This window comes from Acanthopagrus latus, chromosome 2 (assembly GCF_904848185.1).
Source record: "Acanthopagrus latus isolate v.2019 chromosome 2, fAcaLat1.1, whole genome shotgun sequence".
NCBI lineage: Eukaryota > Metazoa > Chordata > Actinopteri > Spariformes > Sparidae > Acanthopagrus > Acanthopagrus latus.
Window position 1 is genome coordinate 28974299 of NC_051040.1, and position 24449 is coordinate 28998747.

At 44.6% G+C, this 24449-nt stretch overlaps 2 protein-coding genes and 1 long non-coding RNA gene across 7 annotated transcripts in view; 1 reads left to right on the forward strand and 2 right to left on the reverse strand.

Annotated features, from left to right (window-relative positions):
- Positions 1–2459: 2459 nt before the first annotated feature.
- On the reverse strand, positions 2460–14038 carry tbx2b (T-box transcription factor 2b). Of its 3 annotated transcripts, XM_037120207.1 has the most exons (8): positions 12855–13004; positions 11743–12581; positions 10564–10831; positions 8409–8561; positions 7095–7171; positions 6633–6802; positions 4823–5406; positions 2460–4373 (listed from the first exon to the last, which is right to left on the reverse strand). In XM_037120207.1, exons 2-8 carry the CDS (start codon positions 12099–12101, stop codon positions 3924–3926), a joined length of 2061 nt encoding a protein of 686 aa, XP_036976102.1. In that variant the 5' UTR covers positions 12102–12581; positions 12855–13004; the 3' UTR covers positions 2460–3923. The 3 variants fall into 3 exon arrangements, with proteins under 3 accessions (XP_036976102.1, XP_036976114.1, XP_036976106.1); XM_037120219.1 differs by lacking the exons at positions 11743–12581; positions 12855–13004 and adding an exon at positions 13845–14038; XM_037120211.1 differs by lacking the exon at positions 12855–13004 and having other exon boundaries at positions 8409–8555; positions 11743–12483.
- LOC119031649 lies at positions 13190–23194 on the forward strand. Of its 2 annotated transcripts, none has more exons than XR_005078660.1 (3): positions 13190–13364; positions 17568–17799; positions 18405–23194. It is a non-coding gene; the product is annotated as an uncharacterized LOC119031649 (long non-coding RNA). The 2 variants fall into 2 exon arrangements; XR_005078661.1 differs by lacking the exon at positions 13190–13364 and adding an exon at positions 16045–16903.
- Positions 22104–24449, reverse strand: part of bcas3 (BCAS3 microtubule associated cell migration factor) — a 345864-nt gene continuing 343518 nt past the window's right edge. For both annotated transcript variants that reach the window (XM_037120193.1, XM_037120185.1), the window contains one exon: positions 22104–23777. In XM_037120193.1, the coding sequence (XP_036976088.1) occupies positions 23629–23777 (149 nt within the window). In that variant the 3' untranslated portion in view covers positions 22104–23628. The remainder of the gene's footprint in view (positions 23778–24449) is intronic.

The window sequence follows — 24449 nt, forward strand, 5'->3', positions numbered from 1 at the left end:
AAATGACAGAATTTTTAGAATAATGTACATATCAATACTTTGGACTACAATAACTCCACCTGTGCTGGAAGAGGCGTATTTTTCATGTAGGTAAAAGGAGCAGTGACTCAGTATTCAATACTCCATCACAAACAGACATTTCAATGACGACTAATAGAAGTATTACCAGCAGAAAATTCAGAATGAAAGTTTTCATACTGCAGGAAAGCCTGGGCCTCCACTGTTAGATTTTAAGATATCATATAATATAGTTAGTGATTTGTCAGGTGTAGCTGGTGAAGCTGTTGCTAGTCTTAACTATTTATAACACTTTTTGTTATTTTATTCAGTAACAATGTATTTGTGTTTTTTCGGTAAAAAATATCAATCTGTGAAATAATTATAGCTATCAGGTCAATTTAGAGGAGGTGAGGTGGACAGAGAGGAAAAAGCAAAATAAAATCAAGTGAAGTACAAGTATCAGTTTAATGTGTGCTGAAGTGGTATCCAAGTAAATCTACTTGGTTACTGTCCACAGCTGAATTATATAGCAAATGATATGCCTTTATAACCTAGAATACTGAATCTAACCTGTACTGGAGTTCATGACTGTTTGGTCGTGAGTAGAGATAAAAAAAAAAAATTAAAAAAAAACAACAAATATCAAACTTTTAGGTTGTAGAATTCTCTCTCTCTCTCTCTCTCTCTCTCTCTCTCTGTGCGTGTGTGTGTGATGTGACACACACACACACACACACACACACACACACACACACACACACACACACACACACACACTCTGAGGTATCTCCTACAGCCCACAGATAAGCAGAGGAGACAGAGTGCGGGCCAGCCTCCTGTAATGTTGTTTAGGCTTCACGCAGTAAAAAAGCAGGAAAGGTGCTGTTTGTCCGCTGTGTTGACATGAACTGTGTAACTTCATCTGCTGGGCCTGTAAACGCTCAGACGACAACACAGGCCCGCACTGATCACTGGGCAAAGTTGTGAATAATCTTGGCCTTTTTACCCCACGCCATCACCAGTCATTAGTTATGATCCACGGGGCCTCCACAGGAGCCTATTGATCACTCATTGACTGATTGATTTAGACAAATACTTTTTTATCCCAGAGTGCGAGGTCGAGTCGCCCTCTCTGTTAATTGAAGATAACAGAGTGGCAACAATGGCCCCCGTAATAGAATGCGAGTTTTGTGATTATCGCTGCAGAAAGAAAAGAAAATGAAGAAGAAGGGGAGGAGGAGGACAGGAGGAGGAGGAGGAGGAGGAGGAGGAGGGGGGCTCTCTAATTAGGAAGCGGGGCGGTGTGGAGGCTGTGGCCGGCAGGCAGGCGACAGGCGCCGGGTCCCGGACAAAAGGCTGTCTGCTGCCCTAAACTCCCCCTGCTTAACCCTTTAAACCGAGACACACATCTACACGGTCAAACACACACACACACACACACACAGAGAAGATAAAGGCTTTAAACACCAGGTCTGTGCAGCAACAGCACGACACATGATTTTCAGAGACGACGACAAAAATGACTCTGTCTCACTGAAGTGATATATTTATTCTGGCGCTGCTCGTTCAGCCTCAGAACCGCTGAAATATTGAGCTCAACGAACACAATAATATTACACCGAATTCCGCGTGTAACAGCACGTCTGGTGTGTGACACTCCGTGTCCAGAGCGCAGTCCGGACCGACGGGAGCAGGCCAGGGCCACAGAGGCGCTCCGGCTGCAGCAGGATGTGTGAGCGCAGCGGAGAAAGCTCTTCCTATAAATACTGACATTACTCGACTCTTTCTAAAAATACAGCCGGGTACACAATACTAAAGGAAATGCTGATTGACGATGACGGAGGAGCCGCTCAGAATAGAGGCGGGCGGCGGTGCGCGCAGGAGACGGAGCGGTGTTTCGCACAAATAACAATTAACGCTGGAACACCTCACAGGAACAGTCAGAGGCGCATCAAGGCGAGTGGGGCCCGTTTCATTTGCCAATTAAAGTCAAAAATAAACATTTGATATTCACAGCGGTAGCTCTCACGATACATTTGTGACTTAGAATACAGTTCACCCGCAGATGTTACTCTTGTGTAGCTGTCGCTGCAGTTTTAATAACGTGAATCATGACAAACATTCACAACACAAGAGAAACATTCTCTTCAAATTCACCCCATCATGTGCGGAGCCTGGCCTTTTTTTTTCTTCTAATAAACATGCGCCCGACAGAGGGCGCTCCTGTCACACGTGTGTGTGTGTGTGTGTGTGCGCGCGCATAACAGCAGTGTGCAAAACCATAGATGACTTCATTACAAATGCTCTACACATTTCTACTGCTGTGTTGCTCTCATAAGATCATTCCAACAACAATGAAAAATATGGAATATTATTAATAATAATTGTTATTATGATAATGATAATTATAACTATGGTAATAATAATAATAATAATAATAATAATAATAATACGCTTGCGAGATTTCAGCACAACGATTTTTTTATTGAAATTGTGAGACAATCAAAAAAAAAAAAAAAAAACGAAAACAAAAACAAAACAAAAACAAAAAAACCCGGACAACCAGCATAAACAAGATACTTTCATCTTTAAATATATTTATGAATAGATATGAATGATGCGCCCATAGGAGGAATTGCTTTGAATGTCTCCTGGCTGGAGTGAAATAACCTGAGGTGTTTTTGAATCCATGTGGAACTCTCTCTCTCTCTCTCTCTCTGTCTGTCTGTCTGTCTCTCTGTCTCTCTGTTCCTCTGTCATTTTCGGTGGATGCAGACTAAAACATGGCACACACGTCCTCAAAAAAATCAGCAATGCTTCATACACAGTTTTTCAAACCAACAAGCGCTAAATAGCTTTCATTTACAGTATATGTTCATGTAAAATTGGGGGAGAAGAAGAGGAGGAGGAGGAGGGAGGAGAAAAAAAAAAGCAACGAGTTAAATTCGAAATATATACACGCTAATATACAGCCTTGAATAAATTAATACCAATTGCATATTCTTGGATCTTAGCTTTATTTACAGAATTTGTTTTATCTTTAATTACATAAATAGTTCAGAAACATTTTTTTTTTCTGGCATGAAATGATAAGCGGTTCTTCCTGTCTGTCTCTCCCCTGCCATGCCTTTGTGAAATAATCAGGCCTGGAATAAACAAAGTTTTTTGGACGCAGCTCGAGACCTGCCTGTCATCGTGATGAGGCTCCTGTTCTGTTCGGGGCCCGGCTCGGGTCCGGGTGCTCAAACGCTTCAAGTTAACCAAACCCAACACACACACACACGCACACACACACACACACACACACACACTCACTCCACTGTGCACCGCTCGGTCTGCGGAGCTGCAGGCCCCTCAGGCAGGTTAGACCGATATATGGAGCCGATACTGGCCTTGTGCGCTCCACCTCTGCTGTAATGGATATGCTTAAATTCGATTGATAATATTCAAGTGGTCATGTCTTTTTTATTTTCATTTTTCTCCTGTAAATATTTCATAATTATTTTGGTGCTTCTTTGTCTAAAATGGGTGTGTTTTCCTTGAAATTTTACTTCAGTGTCATTTTGGATATATATTTTTTTTAATTTCATTAATGTAGGAATGTTTCCCAGCGGCTCTGCCCTCACGAGCTGCTCACGCTTCAACACTGAGGAACTGAGGGGACACTTTTGTTGTCCGATGATGGTTGAAAATAATGGCCTCCCACCCTCCCTAACAGGTGAGCCCTGGAGGAAACCTTCAGGACTTAAAGAAGAGTCAATTTAATTCTGTGGACTATCCGCAGCTTTGTTCCAAAAACACCAGTTATCGGCCTTCACCTACCCATATCGGTCAAACCCTCATCCCAGTCTCTGTAATGTGCTGTACAGGACATATGCACGTATAGTCCTCTGGTTAAGTCTTGATCCCAAACAGAGTCCTCATCACTTAGGAGAGTCTGCAGTCGGGGAGGGCTCCCTCTGGCCCTCCAGGCCGCTCACCAGTCTCTGGATGCTCTGCAGCTCATTCACTGAGTCCTTCACAGAGGTTTTGGGAGACGCGGTCCTCCTGCTCGACCCTCCCGTCTTGTGGTTGCTGTGATGCTCCGGGGCTGGGCTGGTCTCCCTGCTGCCCGGTTTGGAGGATTCAGAGCCCGGGTTGAGGCCGCCCTGCAGGCCGGTGGTGAGCAGGCTGGAGCTCTGAGACAGCGACACTGGGAGCTGATAGGGGTTGAAGCGGAGCCGGGGCCGGGATGAGCTCAGGAACGGGTTCCTGGAGAGTGGGCTGGAGGTGCTGGTGGCGGGGAGGGCTGAGGCCGAGGCTGCCGCTGCAGCTGCCGCCATGTAGGTGTAGGGGTACGGGAACAGACCTCCAAAGGAAGGCATGGGGATGCCCTGGAATACAAAGAGGGAAAGACTTTAAGTCAACGCTGCACATGTCACAATTTCCAATCAAGTGGGTAAATTAGTGACATATATTTTTTACTCAAACAGTAACCAAATGATCTGGTTTGTTAAGTTATTTAAAATAGGTATTGATGCAAACAACACACTATTTCTTTGTGTACAATTCTGTTACATTTTACTCCACAGAAGCCTGAAAACATGTTTACGAACTGAACTGAGTGCATTTATCATTAAATCTCCACTTATTGAATTCTGATCAGCTCTGAATAAAACGGAGCTCCGGCTGGACATATGTCCCCAAGAAGGGGAAACTTGACACCTAATCCCGTCTACACTCTCAACCAGAAGCTCCAACCTTCCTGTCCTGCTGACGTCAGCTCGGTGCTACAGGTGTGCAGGCGCACTACGTCATTCTCTGACCGGATGACCTTCCTTACCTGAGAGGCGAGCATGTGCTGGGACAGATGGAAGGGGAATGGGCTGGGGGTTCCTCCTGAGCCCTGGGCGGAGAGGCTGCCGTTTTCCAAACCACTTGCTCCGGATACAGAGGCCAATAGATGCCCCATGCCCATAGCAGAAAAGGCTCCGGGGGCCATGGCAAACTGCCCGGGGTGAAACAACAACGGCGATCCGGTGTTCAGAGGGTTAAAGAACTGCTGACTGTGCAGGCCAGACAGAGCCAGGCTTTGTAAGTGGCCCGGGCTGAAGTGCGAGGGGCTCTCGGTCTGGACCATGAGAGGGGAGAAGGCTTCCTTAGTGGCACTGATGCCTCCAGCCTCTGAGTCCTTTGTCAACACGTCCACGGTGTCCTTCCTGTGCCTGCTCTCCGCTTTGTCCTTCTCAAGGTTCCTTATACTGAATATGGAGTCGTCCTTCTTTTCTGTGCTAGGCCTGTCCCTCACGCGCTCCTCACACCTGGAGCTGTAGGGGGACTCGGGTTCAGGTCCCGGGCTGTTGGAGCCGGCACAGAGCTCGTCGTGGTGCTCCAGCTCCTGCTCGCTGTCAGTGCATGTTTTGTCATCTAAAAAAATACAATTCAAACAGGGGAGAAGTGGCGTAAGTGTAACTGTCCCCCGAGCCTCCGCATCTCCAGCACACACACACACACACACACACACACACACACACACACACACACACTAGAATGGCAACATAAGCCTGGTGGGAGCCCCAAACTCTCAAAATCCACCCTGCACATTTCCCACCATATGTTCAGTCATTAAGAAATTAACACATGGCCTACATTTTAAATATAGATTTACACTGTATATAATAACCTTATTTAATGACTGTATAACTGTGTAAACCTTTTGAAAATGCAGACATTACAGAAGTCCACATGTTGAAATTAAAAAAAGGGCCAGTTGAGGCTAACACTGCTGAGGCTTTGTAAAAATGAATCAACTTGAGAAATTAAGGGACGTTAATTTTCTGTAGAATTAAAGGGAACTCAATAACACCAATAAGAGTTTTACACACTGTATATGGTCAGTGAGAACATTTCAATTTACAGGGCAGTAAAATAGTTCACTGTAGTCATCAAGTCACTGCAGGCTGATTTTGCTGTTTACATAAACAGTTAATTGTTCTGTATAGAATTTAATTTGATCCTGCACATTAGATATAATTAATTTTAAATTACCACACAGGCCAGCGTAACAACGGGAAATAGGAATTATAAAATCTATTCCTGCATGACAGTGATATTTTCCTCACCTTGTCGGTTATTTTCTTCAACCAAATTACACCACATTTGGACAATTTAAATAAATTAAAGGTGCAATGTGTAGTTTTTGGGAAGAACTTTATTTCAGAAGTAAAAGATCTTTATTTGCAAACTCTCTTTTTTCTCCTGAATGAATAAACTGAATAAACAAACTGACCTTGAAGGATGACTGAATTTATACTGTTATACTTTGTTTGAATGTGGCGGACCCTGCCACCTTTCTAGCTTCAAATAGTGTTCGGGGACCTTATTTTCCTCTGACAACAGGTTCTCTATTCAATTATGGAATAAATAAATATTTCTCAAGTTTCTATTATAACCTCATTAATATTGTAAAAAAATTCTGAGTTCAAATTTCTCCTCCAAAATCACAAAGAGCCCCTTTAAGATACATTTCCATTCTAAAGTTCAAGGCTGTATAATTGATTACAACCACTGCTAATGGTTTTTATCGCCATCGCTGAAACTCATGCTGGCGCCCTCGCTGGCCCCAAAATAAAATAAACAATGATGTTTCTCACCTCGACTGGGCCTGCTGAACCTCAACGGACTGGAACCGGCTCCCAGCGGGGAGTGGGCGGCGTCCCTGCCGATCGGAGGATCACTGGAGGAGGCGTCCGAGTCCGCACCTTCCCGATCCGCCTTGCACTGGTCCTCATACATCCGCAGCGACGGCATAGTCAGCTGTTTCCTGTCAATAACAACAACAATGTTAATAATAATGATAATAATAATGTTATTATTATTATTATTTATTAGAATAAATGCAATAATAATAATAACAATAATAATAATAATAATAATAATAATAATAATAATAATAATAATAGATGGTGATTTGAGATATCCTTGAGATATCAAGACCTCGCAATAAAAAATGCCGGAGGACCAGCACACACACACACACACACACACACACACACACACACACACACACACACACACACACACACAGACAGAGTCATTACTGCAGGTGTTGATACCTTTTCTCTCTCCTTCCGTTCCCCGTGTCCCGGAATCCTTTGGCAAATGGGTTGTTGTCGATCTTTAGCTGCGTTATCTGTCAAAAACACAAATTATGATGAATGTCGGAGGAGTGGAAACACAATTAACTCGTGACGTCCACTATCTTGGAGCCCGCCGCCTCCACCAGCCAATATCTGGGACAGCAACGTGTTTGGATTAACACGCGCAAAAAAAAACAGTGGATTGGACCGGAGCCACGGTGGGCCTCGGATTTGCATTATTAATAAAAGCGTAATGACGGGGCGTTATTCTCATAGGCCCCTGGAGAGGAATTCTGCCACGAAATATTCCTCAATGGGGCCACACGAGCCTCCGTCCCCCCAGAAAAAAATAAATAAAAAGGCAGGGGGAGCAATACTGGAACAGATGACTATCATATCAATAATTAATAATGCGGTTTGGATCACTGCTGCCTCGCGATGTGTCCTGATGTGGAAGAAGGTCGGTGTGGCTCCACGCAGCCGTCCAAGCGCCGCATGCAGGAGGCTCTGGGCTCCTGGAGGCCCTCTGTGGCCCTCGAACAGGACGCTCCGGGCGGTTTGTGATTTGAGCAGAGAGAGAGAGAGTCTCGCAGCATCTGTCCGGCGCGGCTGCAGGGTGACCAGCCTTTTAAATGCCCTCTAATCGATGGTGACTCTTTGCCATAAACTTTTACAACAAGACCCCCCCCCCCCCCCACACACACACACACACACTTCAGCCAGAGCCCCCTGGACACAAGCTCCAATTATCTTCATAGAGGAGGATAAAGAGGCCGCGACTGGCGCTCATAATAAATGCCATCAAATACACACACATGCAAAACCTCTATTCTGATATGCTGGATTTTTAGATTGTCGCCATTTTTTTTTTTTGCGAGGATAAACACTAAATGTATAGAGAGGACACGGCTGGCAGGTTTTTTTTTTAATGCCGCATGACAGCGAGGCACAACACACTCTCCGCATTTACACGCCTAATTTCTTCACTTCTGGTCAAGGTAACAGCGCATGAATTGCAAGATAACACACAACACTAGCTGCGAATTTGAATATCATGGTGAACGTGTTGTGCTACAGCCACAAGTCCAGGCTAAACAGCAATTAAAAAAAAAAAAAAAAAATCAAGTGGGACATAGGAGTCCTCTGCAGGGAAATTAGGCGACCTACAAAATCAGATTAAGTCTTCGGGGGTTGGTGGCGGGGGGAGGGGGGCGCATGTAGGACATTTATTATGCAAAAGTATAGCATCCATATTTAGAGCAGTTGGCTGGAGTGTGAACCGTGACTCACCTTGTCGTTCTGGTACGCCGTCACAGCCACGAACTCGGTCTCCGGGAAGACGTACGTCCTGAAGGTGCTGTAGGGGAGCTTCAGGATGTCGTTGGCCCGCACTATGTGGAACCGGGGCTGGTACTTGTGCATGGAGTTCAGGATTGTCTGGACCAACACACACAAACACACACAGCTTCGCAGTGAATATCGCAGTATAGGGTCGGGTCGCTGTTGCAACTCGACAGCAGACAGGAGATGTTGACGCGGATCATCCGGCGCATTGTTGTCGATGCTGTTATAATTACTGTGTGAGCAGACTCGTCTGTAATTAGTGCGGGCCAAAAGGGAAAAAAAAAAAAAAAAAAAAAAAAAACCTGACCAGGCCACACATGTTGTCATGAGGGCTCACAGCCGCAGCAACACACACACACACACACACACACACACACACACACACACACACTAAAGTGATTTGATTGAGCTTGTGTCGGGAGGAGAGCTGCACACACCGACTCTCTCATTCCGTTTTTATTTTTTTTTTTTTATTTCAATGTGCCACCAAGTACAGACGCACGACAAGACGCGAACCTGGAATTATCCGTCTCAACAAGCACAGCAGCGCAGTTAAACGCGCTGGCACTTTCAAAATAAAATATACTCATCATCTACAATTTGAAAACACAGAAAACGCGCGACGCCAGATCGGGTTGCGCTCCGTGAGGGCCGGATGCAGAAATTAATTCCAGATACGAGCAAAAATGATATTTCCCCCTCACAACGCGGGCAGAGAGCGCCTGCGCACGGACAGAAATCCTGCCTGTAACCGATTGCAAATTTAGACTGACATGTAAATGTTGAATTTGTTTCCAGTCGGAGGCGCTCTGCCTGCCAGCCACACGGACTGTATCACACATTCATCATTTGCTCCGATTCTTTTTAAACTCGGAGCATATTGTTGCACCAGTGAAATAATATGAAATCTATGGGTTTCTGTTAATGGGGGAAATAGAGCAGGAAAGATATGCAAACACCGCAGCACCAGCCATACTATACACAACAGTACAGACTTAATACAAACCCGTACTATACTATACTATATATTACAATACAATACAATACCATACGATATGATACAATACCATACTCTACTATACTATACTATATATTACAATACAATACAATACCATACGATATGATACAATACTATACTCTACTATACTATACTATATATTACAATACAATACAATACAATACAATACGATACGATATGACACAATACTATACTCTACTAAACTATACTATATATTACAATACAATACAATACAATACTATACGATATGATACAATACAATACAATACCATACCATACAATACTCTACTCTACTCTACTATATATTACAATACACTACCATACAATATAATACTATACTGTACTATGCTACACTATACTATTAGGTGGGGGCATATCAGACACGTCAGTGAACTCAGTTCACGTCATTTCTCTCTGACCCTATTTGATGATACACTTAATCCCTCCACCTTGCAAACACCCAGCTCAGATATGTTCTTTCTTTCTTTCTTTCTTTCTTTCTTTCTTTCTTTCTTTCTTTCTTTCTTTTAATTCCCAAAACGTGGGTTAGAAAGAGAGGATCAGTGCGGTGTACAGGGACGGAGCTGGGCCTGGGCTCGGATGTACACATGCGGGTTTTGGAGAGCTTGAGGGGGGGAACACAAGCTGTGTGAGTCAGCGGCAGAGGGACGTCAAGTGGGGACAAAGTGTCAACTGCACGTCCAGCACCGTCCGTGTAGTCGTCCGGAGCGCACATGTTCTATATTTCAGAGTCCTGTTTCAGAGAGCTTACAGCTCTGCAGTCTCCCTGTATTGTGCCCACGCTTTGGACTCTGTTTTTATTTATTTTCCGTTTTTTCCCCCCTCTTCTCCTGGCTGTTTCCTGTTATTATCTTTGCTGCTACAACGACCCACTTTTCTCATGGGCTTCATAAAAATTTGATGCGATTTTTACAAAAACAAAACAAAACAAAAAAAACCACCCTGGCCCGTCTGCTCCAGCAGCGAACACCTCACAGCCGACAGCATGTAAATACAAATACATATCTATATAAATCTAACTGTCTCTGCTCAGGCGAGAGGAAGAAACCTGTCTGTACTTACAAATCCGTGCTTGTCCGAGATGTTGTTGGTCAGCTTGAGTTTATGGAAAGCAACAGGCTTGGCCATCCACTGCTCGCCGGTGGCCGGGCTGTCCGGGTGGATATACATCCTCTTGGGCATCTCCGGGTCGGCCTTGCCCGCCACCATCCAGCGGGAGTTGTGGAACTTGTAGCGGCAGTCGTCCGCCGCCACGATGTCCATCAGCAGGATGTACTTGGCTTTTTTATCGAGCCCGTTTATTCGCACTTTGAACGGAGGGAACATCCTCCTGTGGAGAGAAAAAAAACACGCAGGGGAAGTCAGCACGCCCGAGATTCGACCAAAACACAAAAACACACGACTTCACATGATCACCGGACCGGCCTGACAGAAGGGCCGCGGAAGGAGGGGGGGGGGGGAAACACGCCGCCGTGACAAGAGGAAATATTGTAATTGTCTGATATTACACGCAGCAGCATAGCACGAACATAGTGTGTGTGTGTGTGTGTGTGTGTGTGTGTGTGTGTGTGTGTGTGTGTGTGTGTGTTGTGTGTGTTGTCCAAGCCTTACACTACAAAGCTGAGCAGTATATTTATGAGCGCACCACTTCACGTCTCTGCTTTTTTTGAAGTGACAGCCTGTTTATAAAAAAGCCAGGAGCTGCAGTTAGAGAGATAACCGTGAGTAAAGCTCAGGCCACAGGTTACACACACACACACACACACACACACACACACACACACACACACACACACACACACACACACACAACATATGGAGCTCTGCTTTCATCAGTCTGGTGAGGGGGAAAAAAAAAAAAAAATCAAAAATATCCCCCCCAAAAAATAAATTCCTCTTTGATTCAGTTATTTCAGCCATTTTAACTCCACGTGTAAAAAATAAATAAATAGATAAAGTTGAAATATTTGGTGTAAATTTCGTAGTAAACATTGCGTAGTTTTCCTTCTTATTCGTATGAATTACGGGAGAGGCTGACAGCCGGCGGGGAAATAAAAACGGAGTAGTAAAGGCCTGAGGAGCAGACTGCCCTGTGATAACGTCAATAAACAGCTTTATTCTCTCTCAGCGTGGCTCTGCACACACAAACTGCTTTTTAAAAAAAATAAATAAAATAAAATTAAATAAAATTTTGTTGACGAGCCCATGAGGAGGATGGCTGTAGTTCTGAGGCACTCTTACCTTCCAGACTTGGTAATAACCATCTCCGTCCCGAGTTTATGAAACTGGTCCCAAAGATCCTTGGCTTCCAGTGTAACTTTGGGGTCGTCGTCGACTTCCTCCTCGGGCTCCAGGCTCTTCATGCTGCGGAGATGAGCCGCCTGATGGTGGCTGAGGGCCGGGTGGAGCCCAGCCTCTGCCGCCCCGGCCAGGCCGTGGTCCGCAATAGGCTTAGTGAGCGCCCCGGGAGGCAGGCTGAGCGCCGGGAAGAAGGAAGGCTGCGCGGCCGCTAGAAAGGCGGACATTGGGAAGTCGGTCGGCCGGTGTGCGTGGAAAGGGTGATAAGCCATTGCAGTCCCTGTAAAAACTGGATCTCTCATCGGTGCATCCACAAAAACCGAAGTGAAATAATGGATGTTTTTAGTGGTATTTCCCCCCAAACTAGAGCCAGTGTAGGTCCGCGCTTCGCGAGCAGTTAATTTGTGTAAAGCGGCACAGGAGAGCACAGCGCCCTGGCGCACGGCAGCGCGTTATCAGGGTGAAGAAAATAGCCCAGAGTTGCCGCTGGTGGGTTTTCCTGCGGTTCCTCCGCCGAGTCCTTCAGTGGAAGCGGCGCTGTGAAGGCAGAGCCCGGCTGCGCTGAGTACCTCTCACAGAAAGAAGCAGTTCCTCTGCTTCAGTCATCCCACACTGACTGGAGAGATGTGGCCCCGTTCACTGCAGATCTGTGACTATCTCACATGTCCTTCCTGCCTCCATCCCCAACACTAATGAACCAAGCCCCTTTGATTGCTGATTTTACGCTTTCTGGACCAATTGTGGGCCCCTATAGGCGTGGTTCTGACAGCTCCGGCCAGACTCTGGAAGAGGAGGGAGGGGTGAGGTGGGGGGGACAAGAAGGTGTCGGAAGCATTAGCAGTAAGAAAACATGTCAACAGAATAAAATATTAACCAATGACAGGAAAGATCGGGAAATCCCACCCCCATTTCCAAGCCAAACACCGGGTCAGCCCTCAGTTGTTGGCCGGTGGAGGCATCACCTCTCTCGGCTTGCATTTTTTTTTTTTTTTTTTTTTACAATGTCGCCTCCGGAGAAGCCGACCTGTCCACAGGCTCACTGTCTTAATTCTCACCTTAATACGGAGGAACGGCTCCAGTTGTCCACGTTTAGCACTGCCTTTCAGAACAACTCCCAACAGTAAACCCACGGCGCGCAGCTCACGCTCTGCATTCCGGGGAGATTTTATTTCAAAGAGCTGCTGCTCTCTCGGTCGCTCTCTATAATAACAGACTTGTCATTATTCCATGTTATCGGCTGTTTTGACGCTTAGGCTGGATTTGCCTCACACTAGCCCCGGCTATGTTAGCTGTGTGTACACTGACTTCAGCCTCATGCAGCCCCGGCTTCCCCGGGCGAGAGAGCCGGTTTATCTGTTCGTCTTTTCCTGACCGAGCTGACGGGGGAGGCGGCACGGCGGCGGCAGCGGCGGCGGCAGCGTAATAAAGAGACAAGGCTGGAAAAGACAAACCCAGATGCTGCGCGGAGGGAGAGAGAGAGAGAGAAAAAAGGAAAAAAAAAAAGAGGAAACCAGATGAATGGTGATGAATGAATTTTTCTAAAAGAAAAAGGGAGGAGGACAGCGGTGAGTGATCACTTCGGTACAAACTCTTCCTTGTTTGGGTGAAGTTGCACATGAAGTGAGTTGTCGGGGACGCAGGCGTGTAGATTGTGACTGTGGATTGTGTGATTGTTGTGCTCTCCCCGCTGCTTCGCGTCCGCGCTGATTGTGTGCAGAGAAGCGTTTGTGTTTCCACATCAAACAGCCGCGGCGATGAGATGATTTAGAGCCCGAGTCTCGGGGCTGAGGGCAGGCCGTGGTGGCGTGTAATCTCCGACAGGTTGTATTTTGTCAAAGCAGGGACAGTGCGGAGCTCCGGGAGCCACGGGGGCCCCCCACCAGCCGCCCCGCACTCCGCTCTGCTGAGCTCCTTTAGAAGAAAAAAAAAAAAAAACCCAGCGCCGCAGCTCCTGATGAACTGGGACTCAGTTTGTTAAGGAGCTGCTCGGCGCCAGTCGGCTGATGCGCCACAATAAGAACAATCTCTTGTCTCTTTATATTTACCCTGAAGTCGTGCATGTGCGACCCCTCAGGGCCCCTCCGGCAGCCTCATCTGCGCCTCCGCTCCTCGGCTCTGCCTCGGTCATGACTTGGTGTCAGATGTGAATTTTTTTTTCTTTCTTTCTTTCTTTCTTTTTTGGATAAACAGCTGCTCTCGCCGGGGCAGGAAGGAAGGACAGTGATGTGGGCCACAACCGCCACTATGACAAAAACTGAAACAAAAAGTGATAATCCCTGTGAATGAGACCGTCAGACACAACTGCGCATTTCCTATTAACCCCTGGAACACAGCCGCGTCCCTGTGGCTTCCGCTGACAGGCTTACAAAACTCTTACTGGCCATAAAAATGTCATGAATAATATTTACCAACCCTCAGGAAACGTGCATTAAATTCACTTCAGTCAGCTCCCAATCAGCCGCTACAGGAAACCACGCCGATCAAAAACCGAAATTGTTTTCTTTTCCTTAAAGCCCTCTGCAGACAGTTCAGCAGCCGGCACCTGCACGTCAGACAGAGCATGTTATGTGATTCAGGAGCATGAAATGTTTGCACACCTCCGCCGCGCTACACACTTGTTGCTCGGCTTCCATCAGATTGAAGCCACCGTGCGCCAGGAGCGAGCGGGGCCTGACACGGAGCTGCAAGCGCGCCAGAGCGCACCGCACCTGAATGAAGCGAGCCCTGGAAACACATTCTGCTGGACACAACAAGTCCCCCCGGAGCGTGAATTGTTTCACAGCGGGGCCCCAACAGCAGCCAGCGACAATATGAGACAAAAAAAAAAGTTTTTTTTTTTTTGTTTTTGTTTTTTTTTTTTTTCAGTCAGCAAAGGTGTTGGAAATAAATGCCAGCGAGCATCAGCTTCACAGGGGAAGCGTAAAATCACCAGGACTGTCCTGCACATGCCTCACCGTTCTCTCCGGAGTCACAGTGTGACGGGTATCTGCTGTAATTTGGACGGACCGCTGACTTGTTTGGAATGCTGCACCTTCAGATTTATGAAATGACAGAGATGTAGGAGCGCCGTGGGAGCGGCGGCGGTTAGTCAGACCTTTGGAGCTGCATGAGGAGCTTTAGTGGGGAGAAGGGAAAGAAGGAAAAAAAAAAAAAAAAAAAGATTAGCAACATATGGAGGTGGATAACGGTTTTTCTGCCGGAATACTCAACTGGATAATTGTATCAACAATGCTTGTGCAAATTAGTCACCATTTATTTGTTCTGTGCCGTACAGAAACCTCCATTACGCGCGATTTAAAAGTCATTAAGTCGAGGGAGGACTGCTCCGAGCTGATGGTGTGTCCACAGAGCAGGGGCACCGTGCTGTAGATTAACATGTTCTCTGTGCTGGAGATTAACGAAAGCAGACAGTACATTTGCCGCTCCGACTTGTTTTTTGGAATGTGTGTGTCCTAGGTGTGAGGGGTGGCCGCCCTATGGAGGGTGTAACACACCACAAGATAAAGTTTGGGAACATTTATAAAGAGCGTATTCAGAAGTTTGAGTTACCGGTGCACCGCAGTTTAGATCTTTTATAATATTGACAAAATTGTCAATATGTTTTCCCCACAAATGTGTCCAAACAGGAAAGGTCAGAGGCCCAGCTTGAGATATTTGACGCAGGAGTTGTCGGTCACCCTCTAAGCTGGCTTTGCATTTAAAGTGAATTAACTGCTTGCATGACGCTTCCCTTACAGGAAGTTGACTAAAGCTTTCTTCTGTGTCCTTGATCCGTCCGCTCAATACAATATAATACAGCTGCAGATGTGAAAATGTGCGCAAGAGCGTCTTCCGTCCGGGCGCGCTGGCCCTGCGTCAGCGATCCGGACAGAAGACGCTCTAATTACAACATAACAGGACAGTTTTGCGCCATATTCGTCTATAATCGAGTATTGTTATTTTCTTCCTCCCTTCGACATTGTTCCTTTCTTCCTTTTATCTCTCCATCTTCTCCTCCCATCTCCCTGCATCATCTCTCCGGCTATATTTAGCGGCTAGACTGAGGCCTTGGCGCCAGACCGTTTAAGACCTGTCAAAGTCCCTCATATTTCCCCTTGTCACATGGAAACCCGGCGACCAGCGGCCCTCTCCTCCTCCTCCTCCTCCTCCTCCTCCTCTTCTCCTCCACCTCCTCTTCTCCTCCTCCTTTTTTCTTTTCCTTCTCCTCCCTTCTCCTCCTCATGCAGCTACCAGCATGCCCTCCTCCTCCTCCTCCTCCTCCTCCGCTTCATCTCCTCCACTTCCTCTTCAGTCCACTCTGCTAAATGAAACATATCACTTCTCACTTGTAGGAAATGCAAATGTTTCCTCAGTCCCTCCCAACACACACGCGCACACACACACTGGCCCGTGCAGATCATATTATTTGGAACAAATAAGATGCTTTTCGGGACCAGAATAATACCTGGAGCACCGCAGCTCTCATTTAAAACAAACCCAGAGGAACATGCACGCTGGACATGGCTTCATGACAAACTCAGTCATAAACTACAACCACTCAGATCCAGTAACCTGTCAGCCCCTGCAGCCTGTTTCACATTCACCCAGTCACGGATCTGAAACTGCTCAGCCAGTCCTGTGTGGGTGCGCCTAACTGACAGGTAGACCGCCAGGTGGGGGCGCTATAGTGACCCAGGGGAGTCAGAGGAGAGCGACAGAGCTGTCACATCCACGGCGCTACAGCAGCCACACACACACACACACACACACACACACACACACACACACACACACACACACACACACACACACACACACACAGAGCAGAGTGATCAGTGATGGTCTCACGGAGCCTCGTAGAAAGTTTTACGGCTCTCTTTACACCGGAGGGATCCGGGACCGGGGTCTGATCATGGCGGGGCTGTGCCAGAGGTTACCGGGTGTCCCTGGATGTCAGTGGCGAGCAGCGCCATCAGCACGAATGAGCGCATGTGCTCAGCTATTCACTGATAACAGGCATCACTGATGTGACGCGTGCTCCCAAATACACCACCGTGACATCACCGTCACCGTCTCAGCCCGGAGTGCAGGGAGCCTCCCTGTTTCGGGTGCTGGCTGCCTGAAGGTGACTTTTCTCGTTGTGCCTTTGAGCAGGAAGACACCGACATGTCCGGTCCTTGCCCGCCTTTTCTAAATCACCGCCACAGATACTGGATTAGTTGTTTTGGTGTATGTTTGTGTAGGTGCATCACATTTTGAATAGCTAATAATGTAAAACTCTGTAACACGCAGCTGTCTCGTCTTGACAGAAAGCGGCTTTTATTAATGTGAAACACTGTAAATAAGTTCCGTAAAAACAAACAGCTGCACACACGTCTTTGATATCAGCTTGTTGTTTTATTTCGGTATTCATCCACCTCTCTGAACGTGTCTTTATTGAAACGTTTTTTGTTTAATGTTGATTCGTAAAAAATACTTTTTAATTTGAAAAGATGTGAGTTCGGTTTGATCGAATAGTTATCAGCCCTCCTTTTAATCGGCCCTTCTCTGCGACGTCTGCATTAAAGTGCAGAGCTGGTCGCGCAGTTTGACCGCGCAGGACAGATGACAGAGCATCACCTCAGCAGCGCTGCGTGCAGGAGCCGCTCCCAGCTCAGTCTTAACAAGAACTCATTAAAGCGCCGGCGTTTTAATACCATCCAGCTGACAATATTTTATTACTGCTTTATGTTCGTTGGGACACATTTTTTTTAAAACCAGCAAAATAATCTTTTGTGTGTTTTTTGCAGATGTGTTGACAGCATGGAGAAATTGAATTAGCAGCTGCAGCGCCGGGAACATTGAATCATATTAGGAGCGCAGCGGAGGAGCAGACGCTACCTGCAGGCCGGAGGCAGAGGAAGAGCTCTGTCACACAGCCCGGTGCAGACAGAACACAGGGGGGAACCCAAGAACACACCGAACCTCTCCTCGGAACCAGAGAGCCCAAACTAGGAAAAGGTGTCGGCGTCGATTTCATCGGTTAGTTTAAAATGCCACGTTTTAGTGTTTCCTGTCAGAACAGTTTCAGAATAACAGCGCTTATTTTAACCACTGACACCTGCAATTGGTTCAGCAAAAATGATATATATGTGCCGGATAAATGGAATGAACGTGAAATTTGAGGTATAAAAGATTAGATTTTCACGACGATTCATTTTTTTTTTTTGTGATTTCAAAATGCGGCAAATCCAAAAAAAAGAAAGAAAGAAAGAAAAGAAAGAAAGAAAGAAAACACCTGTAAATGTGTTCTCATGCTGTCTCATAATGCTGTGGTTTAGTAGCAGCTGATTTTAGAACGGAGAAGAGAAAAGTTCGACCGCATCATCATGCAAATTATCGCTTTACTTGTAAGTGTGTGTGTGTGTGTGTGTGTGTGTGTGTGTGTGTATATTTGATAGAGTTTTTTTTAATTTCGCCACTTAATTTGACCTAATTTAAATGCAGCTGAGCCTCAAATGTAGTGACCTGAGCTCAGCTCCCTGCTCCCTCTTGTATACAGGCTAGTGTTTTATTAACTGCTTTGTGATATGACATCAAGCCGCAGCAGCTCTGAGAGAGAACACTCATTCATGTGTTTCTTGAAGGATAAATATGGCGGATGAAACTGAAGCTGATCCAGAAAAGAAAAGAAAAAAAAAAATCCTGCTCGTGTTCCTGATTCCCATCTAATCTCCATCCGACCTGACAGCAGCACACTGAGCCCAGATCTCTGAGCACATCTCCTCCTTTGTCTCGGACACCGTGCACTGCACAGGTCTTGACATCCTGATGGTGAGTTTCGGTGGTGACAGAGCTGTCTCTTTGCCACTCAAAATGTGGTTCAAGGACCTGCAGGGGCCCCAGAGGTGTTTCAATGAGGTGTAGAAAACAGGGCCCAGGATTAAAATCAGCATCATATTATCTGACAGGTGTCATTCTAAGTAAAGTCTGAAAATATACCAAATTTTAGATTTTTGATGGTTGTACAATTTAACAATAATTCAAGGATTATTCCTCCTTTACAGTCATATTTTTAGCTATGTGCTAGCTAGTTTAATGAAGGATTTAGGTTATAAGATCAATGACGGTGGCTTAAAGGTGCCAGTGAGGAGGTTTTCTGCAGCAGCTGATGAGCAGAGCAGAAATCTTGGTGACTCACCTCCCTGAATTAGATTATCATTATTTTAAATGATATGGTTCTCACATGCAAAACCCAGGATTGTCAGAAAATTCAGTATTATCCATTTCCTGGCCTGAGAGCGTGGGATGTGATGTGTGACCTTTTTCTCACAGCACACCCCGACACTGTGTGTGTCATGTAGACAGCTCAACATTCAGAATGAAACCTTTATATATGATGAAATGCATTTGAGCTCCAGGCCATATGAACCAGACTGAGACCCACGAGGCAGACTGCGTGGCGTTTAAAGATTCAACGTGAAGATGGTGTGATGATAAAACATGCAGGAATCCTCCAAGGTAAGTTTCACACACCGCAGAGAAATATATTACACAAGGGTTCACATGTAAAGCCAGGACACATATGCATTATGGTACCATATTAATACTTTAGCTGCTTGTCTGTGTGTTTTTTATGTTTTGGGAATTTTTTGCAACATCGCTAAATTTTCCAAAGAATTTACAGATGTTCTGAATCACTATTTTACATCCCCACAGAAATATATAGTACATGTTAATTGCCCTTAACTATTGTATTTTAGCTTCCGTCTCTCATCCATCTAAAGAGAATTATTTTACGTTTCAACTTCTTTAACAAATTTCAAAATAAACCAAGTCATCTTTCCTGCAGCTGTGTGTATGTGTTTTCTCTCTGGATGCTGCTGAAGGTTGCAATCACGTTGTTTCAGCAACGTTTCTAATGGTGAGAGAGTGAACATCTGTGTATATATTTGTGACATATTATAATTGTTAACGTGTATGCCCAAAGCAACTGATTTTCCATGTTGAGCAATCCACCATAATATATACAATAAATGCCAAAGTACTTGGTAAATTGCAGGAGATTAAAAAAAATGTAAGGACTTCTTTTTGTATGAGTTCTGAGAACTGGCTTGATTTTTTTTCAAATGGCAAATGAATCACTGATCAGGTTTAGTAAGTGTGAAGGTATGAAACAAAAATGTTGTTTTGGACTTTAAAAAAAAAAAAGAAAAAACTGTCTTGGCAGTGGGTGTATTGTCACCTGTCTTAACCAAAAGTAGCAATTTCTGGTAGAAAAACAGGAAGTGCTGCCTAATTTACATCGAGCTGTATTTACTGTGGTGCCGCTGGCCTCAGCAGAAGAAAAGGGTGGTCGTGTTGTGAATGAGATTTCAGTTTGGATAAAATTAGCTGGCAGCACAGTTACGGACATCGGCATCAACTGCTGGCACTTTTATCAACAATGGTCTGGAATCAGTGGGAGATCTCTCTGCTGTTTGCGTTTGCTAAATGAAGCTCGAGGGATATTTGGAAGGTTCTCCCGTTGAATAACGACACTGCAGTGGATGATAGAAAAGCTCCACTGTGAATGAACCTGGTCGCTGGCTATACTGAGTTAATAACTGATTTCAATCTACAGCCCCATTCGAACGCAATGTTTATCATAATGAAGCTATCAGAGGTCTCTGTGTGCCCCGACAGCCTGCCGACCTGAGGCCACTTAACATAACAAAGGCTAAACTGTCAACTATAACCTGTTAGCATAGTGAATGTTTAATTGATTGAAGCCTATTACCATTCCACATAGTTTACACTAAGCTGCACAGTGTATTCAGTAAGTGTTAGCGTGCTTTATTCAAGTCAGATAAGTTCTGTTTGCTAACCGATCTAATGCTTCTCATTTGTAAGGAACCCATGCTAAATTCAACAGAATGAATGTTACTGCGCCTATATAGTATACAGTATATTCAATCAGCTTATTTTGACTGCATCTTTTCCACTCCACTAGTCTTAATATTCTGATTGATAATGTTCCCGTTTGCTGCCATGTTTCTCTTGTTCAAAGTTCACAAGTTTGGACTCAACACCAGCAGGTCCACACACACACACACACACACACACACACACACACACACACACACTTCCCAGCAGGAGGTTTAGATGCCAGGAAAGGAAAGGTAGCTTCATTTACATCTCAGGGATTTCTTTCATTCAGCGTGACTTGAATCGGTGAGTGGAGATTTACAGTCGTTGTGGAGGACACACTGCCCTCTGAGTTACTGCTAGAACACGCTGCTGCCAAGTTCAAACTTCAGTAGCTCAGCATTTCTTCTCAAAATTAATACATGGCTAATGACAAATTATTAATTAAAAATAAACACGCATACAAATCTATTTTAAACTGACATGACATTGGTCATTTGCCAGGTTTTTAGTGTGTGGTATCCTTGCTAAATACAAACTATATTTATTTATTACATTTTTTTTTTAAATGGTTTGGATTTCATTCACATTTATGATGATTCATTTTGTGAATATGAAACATTGCAAAAGGTTTGTAATAACATGTTGGAATCAAATAAAACACTTTCAGTCGGAACTGTTGTTTTCCTCTTGTGCTTGCTGTACAATGCTGAACTTTCCTCAAGATGAAGTGGCAGACACACATCCTGCCAGCTGGAGCCTATTTCTTACTTTATTCATAAGGGAGTCCTGCATAAAAACCTGAATAGATATTTTGTAATGGTTCTGTTTTTTATGCATTCATTCTGTTGTCCAAATTATACTGTAACCAATTTCATTTTCAAATCCATGTGAGTGGAATAACATGCATACTGGTTTTAATTTAAAAATGTTTCAGGCAGTTGAGTGGTAATATATTATTAATTTAATTGTCTGTGCAAACGTTTTCTGGCCATCTCTTCAAGTTTGGATGTGTTCCACTGTAGCCGGGCAAGGGCCCCTTTTAAATTTTACGACTAGTAGCATATGAACACAACGATGAGATGAAATAAAGCATACAAGGAATAATCTACCGCTAATCTAATTTAATTCAAATTAGTTCAAATGGTTCCTGTCCAATGTTTGACTTCCCTTTAAAAAAAAAACAAAAAAACTTTGTTTGAGAGTTCTGGGACTTGAAGTTTCGTGCTGATTAGCAGAGAAACAAACATGCCCTCTCGTGTTCTCCCTTCCTTCAGAACAAAGAGCCAGAGTCGGCCATAAAAAGTCCCTTTAACAGCACTTCATTGCCTTTTAAAAAATATGGTACTAATTACCAGCAGTACAATGTTGCTGATGGTCACCGCCGTGGTTGAAATACGAACGACACAATTAGGAGCAATCAGAGTGAGAAAAAAAGATTCATTTCCTTGACTTTTATTATGTTTTTTTTCTTTTTTTTTTCCTTGCATGAATGCTGGGAGAAGAAGTGAGTATTTTACCAATCAAATTTTAATGTCAACAACAAGCATTTGCTCTGAATTAAAATGTGTAGATTCATGCCCTCATTCACTGACCGAGCAACAACGGGCCGACATGACATGCAAGCCCGTCCGGCAGCACTCACACATGTGGGATTGTTCACTTCTAATATCATTCCATGTCTTTTCCGAAGGCGACTGTAAATAGTGCAGTCAAACATTCTGCTTAGGACAAATCATCAGGCAGAGTGTGTTTCATAAAATAATTTCTGATTATCAAAGTCAATCTCCTTCGCTATTACAGGCAAAGCTAGTACATTTAAGGAAAATACATTTTTAGAGACTTATAACTAGAGGAAGAAAAAGATTTGGTCAAAGGAGGCTAATGTAAAAAATACAGCATGATGGCTACACATGCTTCTATTACTGCGCTCAATTAAAATTTACTCTGCGGAAAGGCCGAGTGGCGAATATATCCTCATGATGTCAGAAGCATATCTCAATTATACTGTAAACATCTAAATGACTTCAGCAACGTAGTAATAGTGTCATCTCATTACTGCATCTTTTGTCAAATGTAATTACAGGAAAATCAAAGGCATGAGAGGACCAAATTTAATCAGGAACATTTAGCAGGAGGCCATGAGGGCACAAACACACGGAGGGAAAGGGAGCTGCTACACGTCACTGGCTGGAATAAACATTTTCCCTCTGTCTGCGCTCCCTTTTCTTATGGCTCATTCAGACAACAGGCACACCGTAAAACTTCAAACACACTGGGCGATGGCGTGCTGAGGAAACAGCCGACATCGGCTGCAGAGAGGAGAGGACGGCCGGCCTCCTGATTTAACACAATGACAAGGTAACAAGCAGGGTTAGATCATTGTGCTGATACTGGTCTCTTATTAGAAATGTGATATTGAAAATAGGGGGAATTCCTCCCTGACCTCAGCTGTATCAAAATACTCTGCAGTGATGAAACTGCATTTCTGTACTTTAGATTTGGTTAATTGCTATGCAATAATTTGTTTTCAAAGGACTAAAACAAATTGTACTGTGTGTTTTCACCCTGACATGGCTGCAGTCTGAGGGAAAACACTCAATCATTTTCATTTCTGGAGTAATTTAGGTATTAAAATGGTCAAATTAAATATAAATGCAAGTCTCCACTACCTGCAGTGATTTGCAGCAAAACTTTTTTTTTTAAAAAGCCTTCAAATCCAACCCAAGAAATAAAACAGTAACATTATATGTAGCTGGTATCACACTGATCTGTGACCAGCTGTATAAGAAGAGAAAAACACAAAACACACTGCACAGAGAAACACAAATCCTGGACACAATCTGGTGTCAGTTCAACACATCAGCGTGTCAGTGTGATGCTGTGTGGACAGATGTGGGGGGGCAGGCAGGTGGAGCAGGTGGGCTGGACGGTGGTTGGTGTTCCTGCTGGAGAGGTGGGAGTCTAGGGGAAGTTGGTGGGGAAGAGGCTGAGTGGCTGGCTCTCGTTGGTGGGCAGAGGGGAGCGGTAGCCCTCGAAGTTGCGCGGGATGCTGCCGCTGGTGGAACCCGAGCTGTTGCTGAGGGTCTCGATGCTGCCCTCCCTCTGCAGCTCTGCAGGGAAAGAGACACAGAGAGAGAGAGGGAGAGAGAGAGTGGGAGCCATCAGGTGATCTGTTTTAAATCACAACAAACACTGAAACGGTCTCAGTATTTCAAAACAGCGAAGCACCAAAGGTTGGTGTTGAATGCTCTGACAGTTCTTCTTTGCATATTCTTTTATCAGATTGGATCAATTTTGCTTTGTTTCCGCATGTCTATCGTATGGCTTCGTATGTAAAAACACACTTAAACTACAGATATCGAGATAACTCTGTTTCCTTCCTGATACCAATTCCGATACCTGGCCGATTCCAAGTATCAGAGGAATTTCTGAACCGACTGTAGGTGCTGTTTGAGCAGTTAAGCATGTTTAGTTAAATGATGTAAAACAGGATTTAGTAAAATACATGTTTTGTTAGTAAAACTCAGGGATTGTATCAGTGCTTGTATTTAAGAGTCCTACTTACTGATGATAAATAAGACCAACTTGGTGCCACATTAAAAAAAACTGAAGATATAATAGAATTTGTTTAAATGCTAATTCTGCTCTATTACAACTTGGATCTTATTGGTTTACGCTGGGCCATCCTTCTGCTAATAGTACCTAAGAGCAGTCACTGGTCATGCAGGTTTAAATAACTTTGATATAGAGTACTTACTGTAGCTGTGTTTCTGCTCATCATA

Coding starts and splice junctions, on each gene's coding strand:
- tbx2b (XM_037120207.1), bottom strand. CDS start 12,101: ATGAGAGATCCAGTTTTTACAGGGACTGCAATGGCTTATCACCCTTTC. Junction 6,803..7,094: donor AACGGAAGGAGAGAGAAAAG/GTATCAACACCT, acceptor TGTTATTGACAG/GAAACAGCTGACTATGCCGT. Junction 5,407..6,632: donor GTTCAGCAGGCCCAGTCGAG/GTGAGAAACATC, acceptor GTATTTTTTTAG/ATGACAAAACATGCACTGAC.